Here is a 27,548-nt window from a genome sequence, read left to right as displayed (position 1 = left end):
TTATACTCTTCGCCAAGTATATTTAATGCATGTAGCATGCATGGTGGAAATGAGGAATGCATATAGAATTTCGGCCGGCAAACCATTCGGAAAGAGACCTCTAGGAAGACCTAGTCGTAGATGTGAAGATATAATTAAAATAGATTTTAGAGACAAAGATAGAGTGGTGTGGAATGAACATTCTCTGGCTCAGGTAGCAAGCAGGGTTTTTGTGAACATGGTAATTTGTACTGGACCGGTGATTCCATATTAGCTCTACCTAAAGGGTAAAATTTGTTCCTCAATAAATTTCCACCTGAAGAAGGAATGAGAAACATTTACCGAAACATCGTGTTCTTTCAAATTCTGTACAATTAACAAAGCCTGGAAACAGATCCAAAGTAATTTGTGTGAATATTGCTATCATCAGGGAAGCAGCAATTCACACTCTGGTGGGAGTTATCCAAAATTTCACTGGAAACGTAGAACTCTGTTGTCTGCTGATTCATGGTCGTTATTTGTTTGGTTTCCTTCTGGAAAAAGTATACATGTCTATTTGGGAGCTCCGAAAATTGATAATCAACCCTATATTACACTCTCATGTAGCGAAAGCTTCCAAAAATTAGTGTTTTTTGTCACTTTGGATTCTGAGAAACTGCCTCCAATTTATGTCCACTTCTGTGTTTTGCTGTTCGTACAGTAAAGAAGACCTGAAAAAGTCAAGTCGGCAAGTAAAAAATTCTTTAATATCATTTGTGTGTTTCTTGTTTCCAACTAGTAACACTTTTTCTCATAGAGATGTGGTTTTTTGCTTATGAATTATAATACCAGTTAAATTTCCTTCGTCGACAAATGTTGTAAAACTGTAAAAACCCTGACTAATGGTCTACAGCAGTTCAAATTAAGTGCGTGCAGTTCTCCCTCTCTCTGCTATAGCAAACAACACAGTGCCCTTCTACAAATCACACTCTGTTCCCGTAGTCTAATTCCAAAGTTATTGCTCTATAAATTTCTACATATATCACTGAGTCAGGATAAATGTGTCTTCAGACAACACGTCACAGCCCAATATGTAGGCTTTGGTGCTTCTTCAGACTACTCTGCTGACTGAACGACTTGTTACATATGTCACAACAAAATGGCCGCTCCCCACTATGTATGCGTTGATGTATCTTCAGAACACTCTTTTGAGTGAACGATTTACTACACACGTCACAACAAAATGGCCGCATTCACTATGTTTGCGTTGGTGTCTCTTTAGATGAACCAGCTGTCTGAATGACTTATCACACATGTCACAACAAAATGGCCGCTCCCCAGTATGTATGAGTTGGTGTGTCTTCAGATGACCGCGTTCGGCAAATGACTTCTTACACACGTCACAGCCAAATGGCCGTTCCCCACCATGTATGCTCCGGTGTCTCTTCAGATCACGGCAACGAATAAATGACTTATTACACACGTTACAACAAAATGGCCGTTCCCCACTATGTATGCTTTGGTGTGTTTTCAGAGAATTCCGCTGAGTGAACGACTTATTACACACACCACAGCAAAATGGACGCTCCCCACTATGTATACGTTGATGTATCTTTAGATTGCCGTGTCGTATGAATGACTCATTGCACACGTCACAACAAAATGGCCGCTCCCCACTATGTATGCGTTGATGTGTCTTTAGATTGCTGTGTCGTATGAATGACTTATTGCACACGTCACAACAAAATGGCCGCTCCCCACTATGTATGCGTTGATGTGCCTTTAGATTACTGCGATGTCTGAATGAATTATTGCACACGTCACAACAAAATGGCCGCTCCACACTATGTATGCGTTGGTGTGTCTTCAGAAGACCGCGTTCGGCAAATGACTTATTACACACGTCACAGCAAAATGGTCGCTCCCCACTATGTATGGTCCGGTGTCTCTTCAGATCACAGTAACGAATGAATGACTTATTACACACGTTACAACAAAATGGCCGTTCCCCACTATGTATGCTTTGGTGTGTTTTCAGACCATTCTGCTGACTGAACGACTTATTGCACACATCACAGCAAAATGGACGCTCCCCATTATGTATGCGTTGATGTTTCTTTAGATTACCGCGTTGTCTGAATGACTTATTGCACACGTCACAACAAAATGGCCGCTCTCCACTATGTATGCGTTGATGTGCATTTAGATTACCGCGTTGTTTGAATGAATTATTGCACACGTCACAACAAAATGGCCGCTCCCCACTATGTATGCGTTGGTGTGTCGTCAGATCGCAGGGATGTCTAAATGACTTATTACAGACTTGACAGGAATATGGCCGCTCCTTACCAAGCACAGGTTGAAGATGATGTAGACTAGTCTGTAAAACGAGAAGAACTGGCTTGAATAACACTCCTATAAGGAGGAATAATTTTGAAATACAAGCACATTTAGGAGTTAAAGGGCAGGAGACAGAAGGGCCGCAGGCAATATGGTGAGTGAACGTGGGCCAACGTGCGCATGCGCGTGCATCAGTTTACATGGCTGTTTGAGTAGAAGTCGAGCTACAATTCGATTACGAAACAAATTTAAAAATTAAATAATATTATGTATTTGTGCGGCTGTACAAGGTCTCATTAATGGAGCGTAGGATCATAATATGAAACAAAGTAAATGCTAAGTTAAGTTATGACTTCAAGAAAATTATGTAACAGAGTGAGTTACATAGAACGGCTACCCCGATACTGTAAAAAATAATCCTTGTCACTTTCCTCCTAGGATGCCAAGCAAAATTCCCTGGCCATGAAAATTTAGGCATTTATCCTGAAATGGCCACTCCTTTCAGATGAGTGAAATGGTATTAGGCACACCAAACTCTCCAAAAATAGGCGTGGGGGCACCTTACAACAGCCAGGCAATTGTGCCTAATATTAAGCTATAAGCATGGCTTCCTGCTTCCTGCTGGAACCGAATGTTTGCCACATCAGAACACATGGCTACACAGACTGCAATTTGTTCTTCTCTCTTTGGGCCCACATGTTTTGATGTCACAGGGTTAGAATTTGAAGGGGTAAAGTACAAGGTTTACGTGCAGAGCTTGGTCAGACGACAAACCCCCAAAGAAACATCTTCAATGTTTCTGAATTGACAGGCTCATTACCGAGCAAGTCTACTGAGATAGATACCCAGTAAATTTACCTTAATTTGTAGGTTGTAAAGCAAATGGCCTTGTGTGTGTGTTAACCAAGTGAATGTAAAGCAATATGTCGTCATTCAGGTTGGAAGTTTCAGGCATTGAGCGAGAAAGCTATTGTTGCAGGCAGGGTGGGAACGTTGTGCTGTCAACTTCAGCAAATGATTACAGAACAAGATATGCACCTTCAGGAAGTCTGGAATCTCTCGGGATTCACAATGCGTACAATCTCAGGACTGATGGTGCAGTATACACAAGTGTTAATATAGGTCACAGTGAGTAGACAGGATTTATGATAGTTTGGGCTTCATTGTGGGGCCATATGTGAAGCTACCACAGCCTGTTCTTGAGCGGAAGTTTTGAAACCTAAGCCATTTTTGTGCTGTTACCGAGCTAGACTGGGCACAGATAACATGGATATGTCTGGAAGAAATGAAAACATGGGGAGCATGGCTGATCTATATGATGTGGACAGGTACTGGGGGATGCAGGTGGGTGGTGATGTATGCTGTTCCCCATCAGCCCATACTCTGTATGTACCATGCATTCTCGAAAACTTTCTTAACAATTAAAGGCGTTCACTGCAGCATAAGTTCGTAAACCGAGGGATACCTGTATTAGTGAATTCGGCCTAATCTGGACACAGAGACACAGCTCACCTCAGCTGGAGACTTCATTTCTCCTGGAAGTGTTATTGCGAGAGGATCCTCCTCTGCTTCTGTATGTGACGTTACCTCGTCTTTCACGCTGATGGTTTGATATGCATCTTGAGAAGCTGCTGGGCATATCTCGTCACACAGGCTACTTACATATACTCTCTCGAAATCTGCAGTGTTCTGTAAATCAAGAAATACCGCATTTGTCATGACTGTATATTCGCTTCAAAAATTCTGCCTCAAAACAATCGCCAGTCTTACACAGACTTAGATAACACAGAAAGGGACACATCCAATAATTTTTCTGTTGATGTGTGTCTTCGTTGCCAAGGGATTTGTTTACTGAAATGATGCATAGCAACCGGACCATTACCCAGGAACAGAACCATTCCCTAGCTTATGGATAAGCAGGTGAACTGTGTTCCGCAGGACTCTGAAGCAAATGCAGAACTATCGTCATGGGTCCCGACTGGGACCGAAGCCAAGAACTGCGATGAGGGTGAGTGACATCAGCAGTTTATCCCACATGTCCCGCCCGGCCATGTTTACCAATCAGTCGAGTTGCTGAGATACTTGCGAGCTGGAGGACTTCTTACCGAGACGTTGCCTAGCAACAGCCGTCTCTTCTAATACCGCTACTACGGCTTTCATGCGTCAAGCTACATCGTATTCAGAAGTTACTGAAAGTGAAATTTTCTATGAGGTCGGCGTCATATCAAATATTTAACAAGTAGTGAAAGAAAAAAGTAGGCAAATAGTTCTTCCCACAACTTCTTACATTTTTCAAAATCGGAGAATTAGTCTAAAAATATGATACTGTTTTTTTTCCATGATATCGAACTGATAATAATTGTTTTGTACTTTCATCTTCCCTGCAGCTTCAAAATGTCTATCAACTACTAAGTGCAGGGAACCTGTCAAGGTTCTGCAGTCTAAGAGAAGCAAATCCAGTCCACAAACTTCCCCCTTAATTCACTAAAATATGTTTAACTTCTTGCTTACAAGTACATTTATTTCAGATATATAAATTCAACTCGAGTAAATATCACAATGGTTTCATGGATACTGTTTCACCATAACAATGCATTCACTCGTTTTCCTTACTATTACAATATGTTTCGACCTTAAGCAACTATGCAACTATCCTCATGTTTATTTTATGTTGTAGGATTTTTTCCTGTCTTCATCTTGCTATTAAGGGTAGCAACATTAACAGTTAATCAAACGTCAGAAGTTACACAATTCTCAAAGTTAAAAAAAACGAAAGTATATTTATTATAAAAAGCTGGCAATCAATCCAAGCTTTCTTCCTTACGTTATGATGCATTGTGTTGTTGTGTTGTCACAGCCCCATGTTAATTGGGCTTGGTGTTTGTGCTTTTTGAGTGAAGACCCTCTGACTGCTAAGTTCTTCCATGGAACTAACTGCTTGAACTGTCCAGCCTGCTGAGGTGTAAATATACACATTATCTACCAAGTGATTAAGATTTAGCAAATCCCCTCAACTCTGGCAATTATAACATCGCTAATCGAAACAATATATTCGGCTTATGGCATGAAAATGATTAATAATATCATAACCTTTATGCAGAGTTCTTCAAAATTATCTCATTGCTTCATGTTTTGTTTCTGGATTTTCTCTGCGCTTCTCACACTCAAACCCATGCTACATGAGTTGCCCACATAATGTATCTTGAATATATCAATCTAGTACACAGAACGCTAAAGTGTTATATTACCTACAACTATCTGTAAAAAGGTGTTATGAAATTTATGATTCTGCCAAAATATTTGGTTTCTCTGTACTTGTAAATCGTGAGATGAAACCAAAAATTTTTTTTTCCTGTCCAAAGAAACACAAAACACTCACCATGGTTTTACTCAGAGCAGAAAATACTTCTGCCCTTCTGTGCAGTACAATTCTTGATACTCTTGTTGCAAGAGAATGTAGAATTCTTTGTAACTTTACAACTCGCTTCTCACACGAGATATTTTTGTGGGCTGCAGCAGTCCTACTGTTTCAGCTTGAGAGATGTGATAATTGTATTAGCATCGACCTCTGACTGATTGCGCAGGTCCTGAAAAGAAACAAACAGTTATCAGTAGTGTATAAACATATTGTCACTTATTAGTAACGAGACGTGGGGTTGGACTGATTATTGGAATTACTGAACGATTATAATTCGTGATTACAAATGTTTATAACAGTGTCAGTAATTTACACATCCTATAAGTCATTACTACTCGAGCATATAGAAAGTCTTCTGTTTTGTAATTTTCTGTCATTAGTAGTTGCCAGCTAGCAGCTGCTAACAATGGAGATTCCTCATGGACAATCACGAACTGCCACTCTTCGCTTGCCACTCAAGACTAATTCAAAGTACAAGTCACATTGCTACCGACGGTCAGTCAGTCAGTCTTGATATCGAGGCCTATCTTGGGTTCATGATCAGATATTTATTACTGTTCGACAGTTATAGTGGGGCGCCCTCTCTGAGGGGAGGATGGATCTGTCTTTTGTTAGAGTCATTGTCTGCACGGCTGATTCAAAGTCAAAGTCATATTGCGACTGACGATCATTCAGTTGTTCAGTCTTGGTGTCGAGCCCCATCTGGGACGCATGCCCAGATATTTATTACTCTCTGACAGTTATGGTCTTGATTTGTGGAGCATCCTCTTGGACGAGAGGACGCGTCTGTTCTCTCTCAGATTCATTGTCTGCAGTAGTAAGCCTTTTGTCATAATGTAAAAGATGTTTACATTTTACACGTTAAAACTCTTAAAAATATATATAAAATATGATCGAGTTTTGCCTATGTTAAGCGACGAATAACCTCCACGTAGGTTTCGGATTCAGCGAATATTTATTGAACACACGCACTTACACGCTTACAAGTACAATTATTACCCACAGCTTCACTGTTATAATTACTTCTTGCACCGCTTATCTCGGCGAAGTATTGTATTCCCTTTCTCGGATGCGCGCTGGCGTCTGCTCTCGTCGAAGCTAGGCTTTCTATAACTTCGGCTGTTGCTAGTTAATGAACCTTCTGTTATCTTTCAACGCTTCTAACAATTCGGAATAACCGTGGAAACTCGCGGTTAGAATTACAATATCCCATTGCTTACGTTGTCTAGAAACGGATGGATCGTTGCCTAGAAAATGACTGTTCGGATATGCGTTCCTCAGTCCAGGATCAGTACAGAAAATTTTGCCCTATTTCTAGTGGCTTCCGCTACAACGGCAGTCTAATCACTTGAAAGGTCGTATGCTTCACCGCCTCCAAGTTTAAGCCTCCTATACTTCTTATGTCGGGCTTCGCCTTGTCCAATATTGGGAATATTTTTCTTATCGGACGTAAATTCTGAGGGGATTTTGGCTCTTTACCGGGTTACGGTAATGTTATAATTTTCTTTCCTTCCAAGGATTTGGAAAATGGGACAGCCGAAAGTAATGATCGAATGATTGAAATGGGTCAAATATAGCAAAGGTCGCCTTGGAAGGTGCCTAAGGCATTCACTTGGAATGCCATCAATTCCGCAGGCCTTTCTCAATTTCAAAGAATATATTAATTTCTGTAAGTGACATGGTCTTATCCCCTGAGGGGGGCTGTTGTCTACGTCTTCGAGTACAGCTTGAGCTCTACTCTCCACCCATCTTTCACGATTGGATTTCTAATCAGCAATTGCGTTGGCTTTCTCTGTTGGATGAAATTTTAAGGCCTGGGGAACCACGCACAGCAGTTTGTGTTCTTCGTGTATCCCTCTTTAGGAGGGATTTCGCAATGGGCCTTATACTCTGAAGTGTGACTTCACTGCTACCTTTCTTTCTGTCCCACCGTTCAAGTGCCTTTTTGCAGGTCATTCGCCTAATTGAGTTCGTGACACAATTAACTGCTGTCTTAAACACTGGATACCTGGTTTCTTACCACAAGTTTCGTAGCCTCTGCAAATGTTTTAACAAACTATCTAGACAAGGAAGATCGTTGTTTATTTCCGAAAGTGTAACTTTAATTTTCGACAATCTATGTGCCAAAGCAATACAGGCTGTAAAGCCGCGTGTCGCTTTATCGGCACCAAAAAGTCAAAGTCACATTGCGACTGACTGTCAGTCAGTCAGTCAGTCAGTCAGTCAGTCAGTCAGTCAGTAAGTCTTGGTGTCGAGCCCCATTTGGGTCTCATGACCAGATATTAATTATTACCCTTTGATAGTTACGGTCTTGTTTCTGTGGGGCGCCTTCTCTGACGAGAGGACGGGTCTGTCTTTTGCATATGCTGCTGGCCCTTGCCAGCGCAGTCTTATTCAGGTCCGAGTCCCTTGGGACTCGCGACCATATTTTACTGTCTCAGAATTGAGACTTCCCTTTTCGTCGCCTCCTAAGACTCGCCAAAGCAGTAGGCTGTAAAGCCGCGTGTCACTTTGTTATACACTGTTCTTTAATTGTTGTGTGTTTTTTGTTGCCTAGCAATGGCTCGCTTGTTTGGTGACGTAGAAGCATGTCAACTGTGCGACTGTGAAGTCCCTTGTTAAATTATCCCGTCATGTCACAGTTTCCTAAATTAATGAAATTGCTGTATATTTGTGCACAACTAGTGGAACAATTATTAGTGTATTTGAGCAACCTGTTGCATCGGTTGCTCACTTGCAGTTTTACAGAAATATGGGCCTAATCACCACTTTGTCCTTGGTTTCATATAAAGCGCTGACATAATTGTGATCTCTATGAAAACAAGTTCATAACACGAAAATATTTCTCGTCTTTATGATCGACATTTTGGCATATCATACTCAGTACATAAGATTTGGTCTTTCGGCAGGAAGTCCCTGAGTCGAGTGACAAAATGAAAGAGTTCCATATCAAATTAATTTCTTCTTGTTGCTTACAGGTTTCTTTAAGCATGAACGTTTGAGACATCTAAACGTGTGACGTGTTGATATCGTGAAGGACACACATGTACTTTAGAGATCATTTTCAATCAATCTGATATGAAAGGAATTCAAAACATTTTATTTACCGTATTTACGCATGTATAGGCCGCACATTTTTTGCCAAAAATTCAAGAGGAAAACTGGGGTGCGGCTTATATTCGAAATATTCGAAATCACACTTCATTTAAAAAAAAATATATATTCATAATTAGTAATACAGGGTGTTCTACTCCTGAAATAATATTCCAAGAAAATTATTTTTTCTATAATTTCTGTCTGAAAATTGTGCTGCGGCCTATACACGCACGCGGCCTATACATGCGTAAATATGGTATATACGATTATGTGTTGCCATCAAAAATATTAGGTAGCAAAAACATTTTTATTTTCCAAGTCCTGGTTGTTGGGACTGTTATAAAGCAATATTTATTTGAAGTTCTTATAAGCTGCATGCCGGCAGCGTGCCATATGCTACGTCAAGTTTCCATTTCCGAGTAATGTAGTTCATGCCCATAGGCTGAAGTACACAGCATGTTTTATATAATGAGAAAGGATTTATATTTACCATCATGACTATTTCATATCTCTACGTCATTCCAATCTCGTAAAACAATTGGTGACAAATTTTGAAAAGAATGTACTACTGAAACAGCTGTTAATTTCATCTAAGGAAGCAATTTATTTATTAGCGACTACATGTCTGATTCTTCTGCTGGTATCCCACTTTAGCACGGACTGAACTCGCAAGGGATTGAAAGTGGTGTGAAATTATACGTGAAAGCCAAACTTGCAGTCATAAAAACGTCGAAATCCAGGAAAACGGGCTGTAAACAACCGAATAATATGCGCACACAACTAAACGAACAGCCGGAGGTAGTTTTCTGTTGGGTCCGAACCGAAAAATATATGATGGGCGTAAGAAAATCTTCTTAGTAAGTAATGCCCGTGTGGAGGCGAGGTCGAATACCTCCACCGTGACCCTGCGAGACGTTGGAAGCGACGAAAAGGGAAGTCTCAGATCTGGGACAGTAAAATATGGTCACGAGTCCCAAGGGACTCCAGACCCGAGAAAGACTGCGCTGGCAAGGGCCAGAAGCAGAGAGGGCGCCACACAAAAACAAGACCGTAACTGTCAAACAGTAATAAATATCTGGTTATGAGTCCCAGATGGGGCTCGACACCAAGATTTACCGACTGACTGACCCTCAGTCGTAAGTGATTTTGACTTTTGACTTGTTAATAATCAATCACACGATTTCGTTATACAAGATTTGTAACTGATGTTATAAATTATTCGCTATCTGGATTCCGAAGAGTACATATGTAAAGGCAGAGCCTGGTGAAGTTTCATTGTTTGAACTCGTTACCAGGTAACGTCTAAATAATATGTAGCAACCAAAACAATTGGGTAACTTTTGTGTTACTATGATATAGGTTTTATATTGAAACTGTAGATACGAGCTTTCGCAAGTTTTGCAGTATCCGTGAAACAAATTATAACAAGTTAGGTACTATTTCTGTTTACAGTTTCATTAATCAATACACTTACATCCACCTACTTCCATAAATAAAATATTATTATCAACAACTGTTGATCTGAATGTTCATCCCTCAGACCGACACACGCATAGCACATAAAGCAATGGGTTGCAGGTTCTGTTCCCTTCATCTTGTGGCAAGTCTTGCCCTCGGGACTGCAGGACATATTTACTTGACTTAGCCTACTTTCCTTAGTTTGACAAACATAAAAGAATTGTTATGAGATCACCTTTCTGTGTGTCTGCCTGTGCATTCCGTCCTATCGTACTTGTACCTACTTACTCATGGAGCTGAGCCCGTCTGGAGGAACCACCAATTCTGCAGCTACTCAAGAATTTCCCAGAATTTTATGGAACCTGAAGGTTCATTACCGTGTTCACAAGATCCCTCCACTGGTCCCTATCCTGAGGCAGATCAATCCAATCAATACCATCCCACCCTATTTCTCTAAGATCCATTTTAACATTATCCATCCACCTATGCCTTCCTCTTCCCAGTGGTCTCTTTCCTTATACCTTTCCAACCAATATCCCTTATGCATTCCTCTTCTTCCTCACTCGTGCTAAATACCCTGCCTACCTTATCCTACTTGAACTGATTATTCTAATTATACTTGGAAAAGAGTACATGTCATGAAGCTCCTCATTATGCAGTTTTCTCCAATCTCCTGTCACTTCATCTCTCTTTGGTCCAAATATTCTCCTCAACACCCTGTTCTCAAACACCCTCAGTCTATGTTCCTCTATTAATGTCAGAGACCAAGTTTCCCACCCATACAGAACCACAGGAAAAATTATAATTTTCTATATTCTAATTTTTATGTTTTTGGACAGTAGACGAGAAGACGAAAGGTTGTGGACTGAATGGTAGTTAACATTACCCGAGTTCAACCTCCTCTTAATTTCCTCCCGAATAAGTTTTTGATTTGTTATCATCGTTCCCAAACATTTGAACTGTGCCACATTTTCAAAAGTGTTACCTATCTTTATGTCACGATTTTTCCCTGCATTTTGGTGACAAGACAGCAACATACCCTTAGTTTTCTCTGTTTTTATTTCTAGACCAACCCTCTCATGTGCATAAATGAAAGTTTTTGTGTTTTTCTTTATGGTATTTATATTATCACCCAGTAGATTCACATCATCGGCATACACCAATAGCTGATGTGTCCCATTTAACTAAGTCCCACCTGGAATATTGCTTACTAGGATGATAAAATCATCAATGGGAAATGTAGCATGCATGGGACAGATATGAAATTTATACACAGTTTCCATTAGGAAACCTGGGGGTGAACAGACCACTTGGAAGATGTAACTGTAGATAAGAATATAATATTAACATATTCATAGATCTTAAAGAGATAGGATGGAAGGGTGTGGGCTGCATTTGTCTGGCTGAGGACAAGGACCAGTGGTAGGTCCTTGTGAGCGTGGTAATGTACCTTTATGTTCTGTAAAATGCTGAGGATTTCTTGAGTAGCCAAGCCAATTTTAGCTCCTCAAGAAAGACTCAGCTCTGTGGAGTTAGGTAGCTAGTCAAACAAACATGTATTGCATGTTAAGTAAGGTCCTTGTCACAGCACAATAGATGTTCAGGTTATAGACAGAAACAGTCTCCAGATGCAGGAGGTACTTGCAAATGCATACAAATTAATTATCATGCTGGGGAGGAGACCATAAACTCCTCGCAGGGACAAATTTTTTTGTATAATCAAAGCAATTGACTCTCAACTTCTTGTTCAATTTGCATTCCAGTGATTTTCTTTTTTCATTTTTAAAATTATCCCACCAGTATGCTTCAAGCTTCTCTCTTTCCAAGACCATTATACTCATTATTATGAGCATAAAAAGACTGCAAAAATTTTGGAATGTTTTATTGTACTTATATACATCTTAGGACCAACAATGAAGCATTAATGAAAAATGTGTGATTACAATTCAGGAAAGATTTGTATAACTGAATTTGGGCTTACTGTATTCATTATTATTGCCATCCCATGACTTCTTCATTCATGCATCAAGTGAAACACATCCCACTAAGAAAGATTGATGTAAGCGACAGGAAAATTGCAATTGGCCCACTTGTCTTTCAAAGTAATTTCAATTTTATATGTTGGCACCACTGCTCGGAAATCTCGTGGAGTTCGTGATCGTTCGTGATATTCGTGATGTTCCTAATGATTGCGCCATGCCCGCCATGACAGCCATGACAGTGTCACATGGAGGCAGTTTTGCTGAAAGAATTTGAATGTTAACGTTTTGAAGTGCTAAGCAGGTAAGTGTTGTTGAAAATCAGTATTAAAAGAAGTAAGACGTATGATATAAATCTGTAACAGTAATAACAACTTTACTCGTCAAATGAAAGTGAGTTACTTAAACCATGTAAATATATAGTTTTGTGTGTGCTGGGATTATGCATAGAAATATTAAATTTATTACTCACGGGTTATAGTGATTAGGCTGCGGACTGGAAAATCGCGAATTCCGAGTTCTGTACCCTGCAAGGGCAAGAGATTTTTCTTTTTCACTGTTCAAACCGGTTCTGCACACCACAGAGCCTCTTGTTAAGTGTGTATAGGAACCCCTTCACCGGAAGTAAAGTTGCCGGTTCGTGAGTTAAGCCCCTCACCCCAACCTAGTGCTAAGGTTAAGAATGCGTGAAGCAGCACCTCTGCGTCTTTATGACATTGTATGTAAATAAACACAAGAACTTTTTGTATACCCCCTGTTGATGGTCTTGTAAGACTAAAATGTGTCAATGTCTGTCTAACACAGTCTGCTGACGAAATAAACGAGATATACTTGGATGGTAACTTGGATTTGATTTTACAGGAACTCGCGTTTTGCTACCGTGTAATTAACTTAGCATAACACAGAAAATGTGACAAGCTTTGCAACAAAAAGTTCTGCCACTTGTTAATATTTATTTTTGAAGTTTAAGAGGCAGTGTAAGTCAAAATAATGGCTAAGAATTCCGTACCTTTGTATTTCAATGTAAGATTTGTATAGTTTAGGATTTGAGTGTTGTATGAGAAACTTTCTGTTTGTACATTATGAACCATCTGAACATGCTGGAATATAATAGCCATTTTCTGCATAAAGTATCCCAGGCTGTTATTTTGAGAAGGTATTTTTTATGAACTGTGAAATATTTTATGATGGTGAAATATTTCAGAAGGAATGCAAATTGTTAATCTTACAGTGTAATCAAAAGGTGTATATTATACAAGAATTAAATTGTATATTTGTAACAAGCTCCCAGTAAGAACTAGAAGTCTGTCCAGACACCAGACATTTCATTTAGCAGTACCTTTTTTGCATACCTTTCATCAGACACCAAATACTCTGTGGGAACTGCCCACATTCAAGCAAGTGTGACAACGCAAGCCTCATTGCAAAAGCCAAGTTCGACGCCATGTTGCGGGATGGTACAGCTCGTCGATCAGAGAGGTCATGGTCCTCAGCACTACACATTGTGCCCAAGAAAGACAGCGGTTGGCGTCCCAGCGGCGACTACAGAGCGCTTAACTCCCACATCTCTGTTAATGAATTTGTAATGTGTAGTAAGTTGTTGATTATATGCTGAAGTAAGGAATTTCTTGTTCTTATAAAAATTAAGATTATTATCTCTCTTGTACATTTTCTACTGATGACTTTCTTATTATGTTCAATTGTGTACTGATTTGTTCCATATCGTGATAATCCAGGAATCCATGGAAGGCCTGTTATCTGTCTACTCACATCTTGATGTGGCATCACCCAGACAGTGGCCGTTGCATCCTTTTTAATGTGGCTATCCAGACATCAGTGGTCCCTACCACTACTGAGAATGACAGCCATCAATCTAGGCTGAAGTGAAATGCAAATGGCTCCTCTGGGGTTTTTAATCTCCATTACTGTACCTCATTACCCATACTGCTGCTATTAATTTTGTACAGTATGCCACATACTGTGTGTCTTAGGGACTGCATTATTTCATTTGCTTTCTGATTTTTCATCCTTCACTCATATAAAACCTGTGGAAGGCAAGAGACCAAGTAAACTTACACTATTACTGTGCAGCCTCCGTAGTCTAGAGGTAACGTTCCCACCTCATGACTTGTGGTACGCGGGTTCAAAAACACGGCAGAGGTCGTCGAATTTTTAAAGGTGGAAAAATTCAGGGAACAAGTCCTCCGGGAGGGACTTGCAAGCTGTGTGTCCCGTGTCGTAGCTTTACGGCACGTAAAAGAACCTCGTATCTCCAAAGGAGGTCACTGAGCCAAATTCAAGGACGTTTCCCGCCCAACAGTAGTCTCTAATGCTTCTGATAGATGGGGGAAGCATTATAGACACCACCAAGCCAGTGGAGGCCGAACTCGCTGGCTCGGCGGGACTGATAGTACGCACCAGTATAGGTAGGGTATAGAGACTGGTAGAATATCATAGGGGGAAGCACAATGGACCAATACTGGTCTAAGTGCATGGGGAAACCCACCCTCTCCAACAACTAACTAACTAACTACACTATTACTGTGGTGGAAACAGTAGTTATGTATAATTTTCTCATTACATCTGTGTGGGAACTGTTATCACTACTCAACATTGTACATGAAGCAGCCAAAATATTGGTATTATTAATTGATGATCTAACACAATGCGATTTTTTTCTGTGGGTCTACCTCAAGGCAAAGGTATACACACCGTCCCCGAACTATTGATGAACTGAAGGCTGCCATCACCGAAGAAATCAACGCTGTTCCACGGAATATGACTCGTAGAGTCATGAAAAACTTCCAAAACAGGCTCCATCAGTGTATGGAAGACAGAGGTGGCCATTTGGAAGATATTATTTTTAAATCCCATTAAACTAAAACTGCATTCTATGTACTTTCAAATAATAAAATAATTTTGCCTGCATCTTTCTTTATTTCTATTCCATGCATTTTTGAAATCGGAAAGGTCTATGTGTCCCACTCTGTAGTATAGACTCAGCCATTTTTATAATTAAGGATATCCTTATTGCATTGAATGGTACCTTAAATGAAATGCTGCTTGCTCTTGCAGCTAAGTTAAATGATAGCTTATCATTCAAGGTACTTAGATTCCCTACTCATCACACCAGCCCCTTTCTCATCCCAGCAAACAAAAGAGAAAATGGTTACATGGTGGCAGCAACAGGATAAAAAGTGATTGAGACTTCTCTGGAAAGGCCGGAGGGACTTCATTTTGAGGATTCTGAGGTGCAAAAGTACCTGGAAGGGAGTAGTTGCTAAGTCCATGGAAGGAAGCTATCAGCAGCCTGTGTTACATCCCAAGGGACAGCACAGGTGATCAGCCAGTAGCAGCAGCCAATGAAACCTCCAGGGCACCTCTACTCTGAACTTCGGTGTTGCAACAATCCTTCGCTTTCTGCTTCAGGTTAGTCCAAAACCATTATGGCAGATGAGGAAAATGAATTTATTTCTCTGGTTCAGGCAGTCAAATTAATTTCTAAACATTTTAATGGAAACCCTAAAGATCTGCAAGAATTCTCTGCAGGAGCTGAGGCAACTAGACAAGTGGTAAACCCCACAAAATACCCTTTGCTTTTAAAGTTCATAGAATCTAAAATAATTGGAGAAGCCAAAGGTAGGTTTCTAGCCAGAGCAGAACAAGGTAAGGCCATCTTAGAAGAAAATTATTCAGTTAGAAGGACTCTTGAATACTATATGGGGGTACTTTTACAAACAATAGATAAATGAAACAGTTGAACAGTGGGGTTTGAGAATAGCTAATATGGGCATTGATTTAATGAGGGAAGCTATGGCTAGAATTGAGAAAGTTAATCCAAATGCATTGGAAGTGGTTACTATACTCATTTTCGAATTCTTGAAGGGTTTGTTTCTGTCATAATTGCGTGATGACAGGATTAAAGTATGTAGTAAAAACAAACTCTTCTCCAAGTATAATTAGGATGATCAAGTCAAGGAGGATGAGGTGGGCAGGGCATGTAGCACAAATGGTGGAGACAAGAAATGCGTATAGGATATTGGTGGGAAAGCCAGAAGGAAAGAGACCACAGGGAAGACCAAGGCGTAGGTGGGTGGACAATATTAGAATGAATGTTGGAGAGATAGGATGGGATGGTATGGATTGGATAGATCTGGCTCAGGATAGGGGCCAGTATAGGGCTCTTGTGAACACAGTAATGAACCTTCGGGTTCCATAAAATGCTGGGAAATTCTTGAGTTGCTGCAGAATTGGTGGCTCCTCCAGAAAGGCTCAGCTCCATGAGTAAGTAAGTAAAAACAAGAGGGTATGAAGAGTCGTTAGCACAGTTAATTGAAATGGCACAACTAGAAGAAAGTGATGTCAAATTGCAAACATTTAAAGGTGGTCCGGGGACAGTGACAAGGCCAAACCACCCAGGAAATATAAAAAGGGAATACAGATTGCTTAAAAAAGGGAGGTGAATGCAGTAACCTTAGTCACACGTTTCACATATCAAGGAACTGGGCACTTCACAAAGAATTATAGGAACAGGCCTACGTGTAGGATATGCCGTAAGGTAGGGCATGATACCAAGGACTGTAGAACAAGAAGCTCACAGGGAAACAGGCAGTAGGGCTGCCTAAGCAACCGAGGAGAGTCAAAATATTAGGTAGCATTCAGGAAAATCGGGGGGACACCCCTGATTCAACGGGATCTAAAGAACCGTATGAAATTGATTTATAATGTAGTTAGTCTACAATTAAAGGGGGGTTAAGCTCAGTTCTTATAGGTTCGGGGTGTTGGGTATAATTGGCGAAAGAATCATTGTTGATAAATATTAAATATCAGGAAAAGCAGGTAAATATACAAGGCATAACATGAGCTCAGGTAAAAATAAAAGGAAATGTTGACATAACACACAACACATTAGAACCTTTGAAACAAGAATGTTTTGTTGTGGAGCATTTAGCAAGAAATTTGGACTTCATTTTAAGAAAAGACTGACTAGAACATAATGGATATACCTTTCGAAAGAAGTTTTGAACTACTTGATGTTATACTTGATGAATTTTATTACTTCATTATCATAAACAATAGTTTTTATAGGCAGTATTATTGCGGTACACTGTGAAATAGCCTGCAGGTAATGCTTGTGGCAGGTGAAGTATTTCCTGTGTTTTGTGTAATAATTGTATTCCAAAATAGTTGCAGTACCGTTTCATAACTGTGAGCTACAGAATTCTTATTTACTTTTGTATGCTAAATCCATTGTTAAATGATAGTATTCAAAAGTATATGAGCGTCTTATATCTTGGAACTTTTTTTAAAATTCAATCATAGGTTATGTGAGAGGGTTAAATATAAGGAATTTGTAAAAGATTGTGCCTTAATCAGAATAGTGTGCTGTGTCAGGTGATGTAATTACATCTTAGAAATAATGAATATGTTTGCATTGTAGAAAACAGTTGAGGAATGTTCCAAAATACAATAACCTTCTCTGCTGAGGGCTACGTAAATGAACGAAGAACCTTAAATAAAGAGCGTCACACAGTGCACTGGAGGGTGCTGGATAAGCAGCGAGAGCCTAAAGGTCATTGTTTTACGCTACTCATAGTTTGAGACTGCAGGAGTCATCAAGGAAAATGGTTGTAATGACCACACAGGACTCACTGAAGGAGCTGTTGACATACCAGTGACCCTTAAGCTAGACCCAAAAGGTGAGTTGTTACCTGGTTTAAAAGTCACCTGGGACTCAATTTCATGAAGCCAGGGAACTATATTTGAGTGCCCCATTAAGCAGAATAGTCCTTTTCATTTGAAGCATGGAACTGCTAAAAGTTTAATTCAGTAGATCTAATATATATGGATAAATACCGTCTTAAGTGCAACAAATTTTATTGTAGTTTTNTGAAAAAGAAAGAATAGAGATCTTATAGACATTTTAACTTGAATTAAGTTTTAAAAAGTGCTAATTTAAAAATCAAATCGACGCGTGTAGATAAACAAAGATTTTATACAATTAGAAAGACTGGTAATTTTAAATTTTAACAAGCAGTGTAACAGCTACGTGAGTGATACACACCTGATGATGGCCGTTTAGGGCCGAAACATGTAGTGTGGAGGAGGAAAAGAAGTAAAAACTACAATAAAATTTGTTGCACTTAAGACGGTATTTATCCATATATATTGTGTGAGTGTAACAGGATGCTGAAATATAATACAGTAGATCTAAGCCTGTCATGGTGAGGGCAGATGTGCCCCACATCTTAAATTGTCTCTAGTGTAGCCTTGATCGTGATAACATGATATGGGTTGAACTGGCTTTGGACAAGGTAGACTGAAAGGCTTTTGTGGTGAAACTGGAAAACCTTTGAGTTCCATAACAGGAATTTCTTGAAAAGCTGGAAAGCTACCGTTTGCCCAGAGCAGTCCATGTCCAGTGAGATAACCCTTTCACTGCAAGTCACATAATTTAACTGGTTAGATAGGTACAGAGTAGAAATGGAGGTGATATATTAATCCAAAATGTTTGTACACACCTACCAGACTAAATGGTGTTACAGCTTAGTAGACTACAATATGAATCAGGTTCTTGCTTATGCTAATTTTGTTAATTAATTGAGGAAGAATGTAAATATGAAAAATACCACATACATTATTTCACAGGCCAGTTAAGAAATCAATCTAAAAGACATGAAATCAAAATCAGCAACCAACTACTAAAAATCATTTAAGAACAAGTCAAAATGTGTCTGTGAACAACACTGGCAAATAGATCTGAGGATTATTATGAAATCAGGAAGAGAATAATATTTCTAATTGTCTTTTCTAAACTATTATCAACCCAGCAACATTCCAAAATTATGATATACAAAATAGAAAGCCTGAATTTTGTGTGGAAGTGAAATTTTATGTCATAATACGAATAATGAACAAACAAGGAAACAAAATAAAATTCTCAAGAAAGTGTTTGGATATGAGGTATACAGTGTAAGTGAACACTTTACAATATTACTAAACGAGAATCTTCATTATTTTTTACTAGTGTCTTAGTATTATTAGGATACTGAAATCTATTTGGCTGTGATGCGAGGAAAACGAAGTATGCATGCTGGATTTTTATAAGAAATTATCCTCGAAACTGGCCACTTGGAAGACTGAGGAAAGTGTAGAAGGAGACTGGAACTTACTCAGGGTCATGTTCAGTGGCAGACTTTGGTGCTGCAGCAGTATTGAACATTTGGTTTCTGCTGTCACAGAGTTCATGTTACTAACAAGATGTACTTTTCTTGTGGGTGGACAAAATATTGAACTCATTTTGCTGAGGAAGTGTTTCAGTTAATAAACTGATTAATTAACTAGGCTCTTTAAACCTGCATGCAGGTATCAGTATGATAGTGTGCTGCTCCAGCATCCCTCGAGTGAATGGATAACTCCTAGAGGAACTCCTTGGTGTGCAAATTATAAAAGAAGTCGTCAGGAGTCCAATCTGGTTAGCATGGTGGCACATCTTCGGGTCCTAGTGTACGAGGTGGTATCGGAAAGGTCCCGGACTAGATCAAGAAGAAATTCTGGCTCAACTTATGCAATTTTGGCTGCCATCTCCTTCATAATAATCTCCTTGGGAATGTATGCAGTGATCCCATCATTTTTTCTGCACTTCTAAAGCACCGTGGGAGTCATTTTCCTTAATGCTGTCGAGTACCACTTGGAGTTCCCTTTGGATGTCAGACACTCTTTCAAAATGTCGTCCTTTCAGTTTCATTTTTAATTTGGGAAACAAAGCAAAATCACAGGGGACTAAGTATAGCAAATAGAGAAGATGGGGAACAATAATCATCTTGTTGATAGTCAAATTCTGTAGTTTTCAGGGAAATGTGGGCGGGTGCCTTGTCATGATGGTAGTGCCAGTTGTAGTTGCACCAAAGTTATGCTCTTTTTTGTCACACATATTCTGTCAAGCATCTCAGAATGTCACAGTAAAAGACAGAGTTGACCGTGGTGTTAGGAGAAACAAATTCAAGTTGAATAATCCCCTTTATTTGGAAAAAACAATAAGCATGCTCTTTGTTGAACTCCGAACCTGCTATGCCTTTTTTTTCGGTCCTGGTGGTTGTGGGCTCTTCCACTGCGATGTTTGTTTCTTTGTTCCTGGATCATAACCATAAATCCAACTCAGTCAGCCGTTATGATCCTACAGATAAAAGTTGGGTCTTCGTTAGCCTTCTTTTATAGCTCAAGTGACAAATTTAAGCTCTTCTGCTTTTGATCATTTGTCAAGAGTCAGTGAATTTTACATGTGCATACCTTGTAACAGAAATGCTCAGTAGCTGTCTCCTGACTGCGTCATTTTTGACTTGGAAAAATTTTGTGTTTACTTCATTTCATATGTTTATGTTGTAATTTAATTCTTTTAGTGAATACTGTTTAATAATCAAATTTTTTGTCTTAAGCAAAGACTATCAGCTTCATAAATGGCCAAAGTTAATTGAATAACATGCTTCTCAGCGAAAATAAAACCGGTGGTTCCCGAAGAATAGTAGAAGTTTAGAGTTACATGGTTTAGACATATGCAACCATGCTGTGGGAATGCAGTTGTGTCATAAGCATAAACCACATCTTGGCATACATGGTTAATGTAACCAATGGTTTGTAGTTCAGTTTGAGGCACTGCAAGTAGACAATGCCTTTGAGTCACATGAGCAAGATAAAATTTATATTGTTCTCTTGCAATATGAGAGGATTCCCCTCTTTCTGAGTGTGTCTTGTAACTGAATAATGCTTGGTTCAGATTCTGGAATTAAATTTCTATTTAGGATTAAACCTAACCTAAACCTAACTGGATTCTGTGTTGGAAATAACCATTAACAATTGCCAAGTAACTATGGGTTCCTGAATATGGCCTCAGAGAGCAAGAAATTGCAGATGGCCATTTTAGGGTTCCAAGTTTCACTAATGGAAGTAGTAGAACATGCAATTAAAACCAAAGAATAATGCCCAAATGTGGAAATACTACTATCCCTACTGCATTCACTTAATTATTTTTTTTAAACAGTCCTTTAAACTTACATTTCTCTGGGAGCTTTCCTTATATCCTATAACCTTATTCTACCTACTTTACTACATAACACACTTACTTTCCTTGAACTGTGTAACAGCAGCTAACCAGAAGGAAGTGTATTTTGTTGTTCTGCATAATACGATAAACTCCTAGTCTATTGAAAGACAGATGAAATGCTGACTTGCATTCCCCAGAATATTTCCATTTCATCCCATTTTCATTAGATTCAATTGCTTGCTCATATGACTTGTAACATATTTGTCACTTGCCTGGATCAATACAGTCAACATGAAGCCATCGTGCTATATTTTTACTCTGCTCTTTGCAGCTTTCTGTATTTTGCAAATGTAAGGAAACTTGGCAAATTTCTTCCCCATACCCCATGCCATATTCATTTTCATAATTGGTAAATATTTTTTTCCATAACCTACTAATGGTAGATATCTTCAGATTGCAGGCATATGATCCCTCGTATATGGCATGTAACAAAGGGAGATGTTTTAAGAGCACTGCCTTCATCAGCATGTTTCTCAAAGATGTCTCCTTTCCTTTGGAAGAGTCACTGCCTGATCCATAGGTTAAAACATAGTATTAACATAAGGTGACATATTTCACAAATAATTTACCATCATCTGAATTTGAGACATTTTCACTTTGCTGTGCTAGTACATTATATGACAAGCACAATAGACCATCGAAGGTAGCAGTGTTAAGGCCAGTTTTATGGCTCACCCCTCATACTCATACATTATATGACAACAGCCTTTTCTGGTAAACCATTCTCAGATGGGTGTGTGCTTGTGACACAAAATTATCAAACACTGTTATAAAATGGAATGATCCAACAGTACTTCCTTCTGATTAAAGTGTCAGGCAAGCATATTTATACTTTCAGGTCCTTTGAAGAAGGTCCCCCCCTCCCATGCAAAGCTTAATTTTACATGAGCTGGTGTCACTGGCACAACAGTAATTCTCTCATTACATGATATGTGCCAAGGTGCCCAATATTTAGATTGAAATTCTAATGTACTTATTTTGGCTTGTTTTGGACTTCATCCATCGTCTGGTATGTAAAAGACAAAAGACCACGACGTTTTGGAGACTGGATCTGTCTCCGTCTTCAGGTGGGTGGAGAAGGATAAGGTCCAGTGATTGAGACCTGCTCTTTCTAATGGGCCCAACTGAGTAGGTTTATCCTGCCCTACCCACCTGAAGACGGAGACAGATCCAGTCTCCGAAACGTCATGGTCTTTTGTCTTTTACATACCAGACGATGGATGAAGTCCAAAAGAAGTACAGTATGCACCATCGTCAGAATACTTTCAAGTCTATCTGAAATTCTGTCATTGTTGGAGGCACATCCACGACAGATCAGTTTCTCATCAGCATTTTATGCACTCAGAAGTGATTTTACTTTTTAATGAAGTCTTCAAATGACACCAAAATTTACTTGCAATTGAATCATCATTTAATTTGTCTCCTTAATGTTGTCATCTCCCGTGTGCCAAGCCAGTCTTGAATTCTGTTATGCATCCTAAAGGAAACTTACGAATGTCATGTCATTGCTTGACTCATGTTAACCAGCCCAAGAAAAGCACAGAAATCTCCTTCAATTTCTGCTACATCAGAGTGCATTTAGTGTAGATCATTATAGAAACAGGATTTCCTTGTGCTCTTAGCTGTTAAAAAATTCTACTGTAACAAGTTCTGTTTAATTCAGAGGTTATATAGCTTTTTGCTTTGATAAGCTTCTAGGTGAATGAGAACTATCAGCTTAATTTACTAATTTATCTTCATTTTTCTGAATGTTTTGGACAGGTGTCTCCCCTATACCATGTATTACTGTTGTATATTTGATGGAGTTTCTTTCTTAAGGTTCCTCCATTACATATGTATTTTTACAATAGACATTGCTCTTGACCATTGCTTCTTATAGAGTAAGTAAAATTAAGACTAAATTCCATCAAATGCAATAATGTGTTTAAAAATGAAGCCTTTAAATATTTCAGTCAATAATGATCATCATCGGAAAGTGCCCAGCATTTCACAGGAAATTCTTCGCATATATTATCCTGTGAGAGTTGAAACACTAATACTTAAAATATATTTTTTAAAAGTAACAGAATTTTTGATTGAGTAGAATCTCACTATGAAACCCATGTTGCTCATGTTCTTTCACAATAGGTCATCTGTATTGTGTTGTGTGCAATGTGTTTTGGTGAATTATTTCATCAATCTATGCAATATGCCTTGTTTACTGTCAGTTCACTTCAGGAAGAAAAGGAGAGTGCAGTGGTGGTATCTCTCCCAAGGTAAAGCCCATAAATATGGTGAAACCCTCAATTTGGACAACTGTTTTTTTTTTTTGCACATTATGACCTTGATGATCACATTGCCACAATTAATGATTGCAAACTGCTGCAAGTAGCACTAACATAGATGTCAGGAGGTATGTATGTATGTATGTAGCCCTCACGTCAAACAACAAGGCCATTTGAAATGGGATCTGACATCAAAGCATTCCAGATCTATAAAATCAGCTGGGAGAGTAGGTACACAAAGAGCTAACCTAAAACTTTCTACATTTGTATGAACAGTGCATGTTAGTGTTTCAGTAGGTTTTTTGTTTACATTTAAGTGTTGTAATAGTGCAATGTGTATCCCTTAGAATGAGTACTAGAGGAAAATATGACTTTAACCCCTCAAGAAAAAATGGAAGTTTTAAACAAACTTTATAATGAACTGAACATGCTTTTTATAGTATTAATGAATATTATAAATCAACTTCTCAATGAACACTTTGTCTTTATTGTCTCTCCTACAGATAATATAATTACATAGCTTATGTATCTACTATAACTGTATCAGTGTTTGTATTATTGTATATGACTGCAGTAATTTATAGTGATCTTAGTGTTTTCATTTGTTCTTGTATGGGTTAGGAATGTATATTTTATTATCTTATGTTCAGACATGGTTATGTATGTATATTTCATTGTTTTATGCTTAAACATGACAGATTCTATATCCAGTAGGTTGGTTTGAGCTTATATGGATTGACAGAATGCAATAAATAAATTAAATAATAAAGTAAATTGATTGCAGACTAAAACCATGGAGTTTTATCTTAGTTACTTAGTTATAAAGTAAAATAATGATGCTTCCATTCAGAGGGTAGTGGATAAATATGGTGTAATTAGGTCCACCTGATATGATATTAAAGAAAATCGTAAATGAACATTGTAATTTGTGCTGAAACAGGATAATCCATGTAGTGATCAAGCTGAAAAGTGGAAAAGGACAGTTGGACCAAAGCAGAACAAAATTGATTTGTGACTGGCTTAATAAGGATGAGGAGGACTTTGAATACCGAAATCCCGCTGAAGAGGATCAGGAAGATGAGAAGATAGAAGAAACATGATCAAACCTGAAATTTTCAGGAGTGAAACAAAACTTCGACTCTATAATCAGTTGTGTGGACTGTAACCCACAGTACAACAGGTACTACCTAATGCTGAGGGAACTGAAGCAAGTTGTAAAAGAACAGTACAAAAGAAGAAAAAAGTAAAGCTATCCCTGTACCACGCCGTGAAGGTCCATATGTTTGTGAGATGTTGAGGGTCCCACATTATCTAGACAGTCGGCTCAAAGATGGCGGTAAGGTTGTGAGCCTTACGCGCCGACCGTGCTTTACTCCCCAGGAATTTTATTTCATTAATTCCTGGTACTCATTTCTGTTAGAGGCTGAGTGAACCCCAGGGCCTAGTGCGGCTGGAAGGATTAGGTCAACTGAAAAAATCCAATGACCTCATCAGGACTTGAACCCATGACCTTCCGGCTTGTAGCATAGCCCCTCGTTGCAATAATACTAAGTATGGAGGTTACCTAAAATGTTTTTAAAACTGATATCAAAATGTCCCTTTTTACATGGTAAATTTATTTTATGATATACAGTCTTAAGTTCGAAATAAAGTTGTATTGCCTAAAAAGACATGTGAAGTCCAATTTATAACTTCCCTGGCAAAAATTTTTAGTAGCAGTTCTATCATTTGGGCTTCCACTAATTTGGATAAGATTTTGCTCCCTATTAGTCCAAATTAGTGAGGTCTTCTGTATATTGTGCATTATGGGAATCAGATATACTAGCAAGTGAGCATTCAGAAAAGTTTTTGGGTGCAGTGTTAAGCATCTTCTAGGGTGGCCAAGGGCTCTCTTCATAGCATATTCTGGAAATGAAGCCTCCAAACAAACAGTTCTTATTCTCTCATAAGAAAAGCATGCTCCATGTTATGTGGAACTGAGTGTAAAGAAATAACGTCCTTAGAACTTTCTAGTGACAAGCAACATAACCTTGCTTTAGGGTTTCCTTTAATCTAACATTACTTACTTATGGAGCTGAGCCCTTCTGAGGAGCTGCCAAATCTGCAGCTACTCAAGAATTTCCCAGAATTTTATGGAACCCAAAGGTTCATTACCATGTTCACAAGAGCCTTCCACTGGTCCCTGTCCTGACCAACATCAATCCAATCCATACCATCCCATCTCTCTAAGATCCATTTTGATATTGTCCACTCACCTACGCCTTCTTTCCGGTGGTCTCTTTCTGGCTTTCCCTACAATATCCTATATGGATTCCTCTTCTCCATTCGTGCTACATCCCCTGCCCACCTCATTTTCCATGACATGGATCATTCTAATTATACTAGGAGAAGAGTACAGTAATTTCATGTCAGCAGTCTGGGTTGCATTACCTTCATTTAACATTTTTCATGGTTTAGTGTTCAAATTCAATGCTCGCAGAAGAAACCTTTAATAGAGGTGTGGGATTCCTAGGAGAACCAGGGGAAGTGCCTCAGCCCACTGTTAGTCCACGTGGCACATGATGGCTGCCTTCAATGTCCGGTGGAAGTGTTCCACAAGTCCGTTAGCTGCTGAGTGGTGGGCGGTTGTACGTGAGAGCTGGATGCCGCACAGCCCCTGGATACTGCTGCTTGCGAGCTGTCTGCGGCGTCCAGCTGAGTCGGGGTCACCAATGTGATATTCTCTTAGGAGTGAGTGTTGTCTGAAAGACCGGCAGAACTGCGTGCTATGTGGGATGTTGCCACAGAAGTTTTACTGTATTAAGGAAGTAAGGAAGGGGTTGGATAATATCTTATTTTAGTCCAAACAATGTTGAAGTGTTTTATACCAATTAAATGGTGTAATTATTTTGTGTTTGTAATGAAATAAATGATCACACACTTGTTTTCTATTCTCTGCTTTAATCTCCACATTACAGTACCTGCACAAACAGTAAGGTGCTAACTGCCTGGATTCCATTGTGTTTGTTTTAAAATCAGTTATGCAATTCCTAATATCTTCATTTTCTATATTATTAATAAATTCTTTTATCAGAGTTTTGCTGTTGCGAAGATTTGAATATGCAAGAAGTGTAATATATATGAACAATTGAAGTGTGCTAGTGTTATCATGTGTGGCATTGTGTGTTTTAGCATCATATTATTTATTTTGATCATAACCTCTAACACTGGGACTACAAAGCCTTTTAATGGTCTTGCATTAAGTGAATGTCAGATTAATAAAATCAGTGACCACTAAGTCACATTGAGTTCACACCATTTGGTAGTACATCTATAAAGAGCAATCTACATGTTTTTAATCTGGATTAATTGGAGATTTGCCAAATGAAGTGGGTTAGTTTTGTACTTCATAGCCTGATTTTAGTCACTTGTTTGACCCATAAAATTTAGTTAGTGTGAAAATATCTGGAGCATCTCTAGACATCAAGTTAGAAATGTTAATATAATTGTAGGCAATTTTATTGCTTACCCACATACTACTAATGTTCTCTGTAGGGAACAAAGTCCTTGAAAAGACAATAGCCACTCAGCTACACAAAGAATTTATTGTTTCTGTAGACAGTGTTTTCAAGAATCTGCCTCTGGACCTTACGTAAAAAGGTAAAATTAACCCTGTGCTTAATTAAGCGCCATGCCATGAAGATGGGCAGGTGAGTGCGATTATAGCTTCACTATTCCTGATCTCTTCACTACATTTAGGTGAGTGGTCAGCTTCAGTCCCCAGCTTAATTACATGAGTCTCAGTGTTATGTTATAATTGACGCCCAATGAGCCAGTCTGTCTTGAATAAAGCACGCATCTGGGACTTGGACCAGATTTTAATTACTCTCGGTACAGTTGTGGGTTTATTGATGTGGGGTGCTCTCTCTGACAAGGGGACGGGTCTGTCATTTACA

General features: G+C 39.0%; 1 protein-coding gene and 1 long non-coding RNA gene across 7 annotated transcripts; one reads left to right on the top strand and one right to left on the bottom strand.

Moving 5' to 3' along the window:
* On the bottom strand, positions 1-12,326 carry LOC111862374 (zinc finger protein 271). 2 transcript variants are annotated; one of them, XM_023847700.2, is made up of 4 exons: positions 12,252-12,326; positions 5,678-5,885; positions 3,811-3,987; positions 1-2,338 (listed from the first exon to the last, which is right to left on the bottom strand). In XM_023847700.2, exons 2-4 carry the CDS (start codon positions 5,678-5,680, stop codon positions 1,154-1,156), a joined length of 1,365 nt encoding a protein of 454 aa, XP_023703468.1. In that variant the 5' UTR covers positions 5,681-5,885; positions 12,252-12,326; the 3' UTR covers positions 1-1,153. The 2 variants fall into 2 exon arrangements, with proteins under 2 accessions (XP_023703468.1, XP_033606527.1); XM_033750636.1 differs by having other exon boundaries at positions 3,811-5,885.
* Positions 11,374-26,575, top strand: LOC111862375. 5 transcript variants are annotated; one of them, XR_004512789.1, is made up of 5 exons: positions 11,374-12,553; positions 13,612-13,841; positions 14,946-15,678; positions 17,690-17,948; positions 24,554-24,915. It is a non-coding gene; the product is annotated as an uncharacterized LOC111862375 (long non-coding RNA). The 5 variants fall into 5 exon arrangements; XR_004512790.1 differs by adding an exon at positions 15,778-15,821 and having other exon boundaries at positions 11,374-13,841; XR_002842420.2 differs by adding an exon at positions 26,126-26,575 and having other exon boundaries at positions 11,376-13,841; positions 24,554-24,793.
* Positions 26,576-27,548: the final 973 nt, after the last annotated feature.

The sequence above is a fragment of the Cryptotermes secundus genome, unplaced genomic scaffold, assembly GCF_002891405.2.
Source record: "Cryptotermes secundus unplaced genomic scaffold, Csec_1.0 scaffold617, whole genome shotgun sequence".
Taxonomy (NCBI): Eukaryota; Metazoa; Arthropoda; class Insecta; order Blattodea; family Kalotermitidae; genus Cryptotermes; species Cryptotermes secundus.
This window is presented reverse-complemented; position numbering and strand designations above follow the sequence as displayed.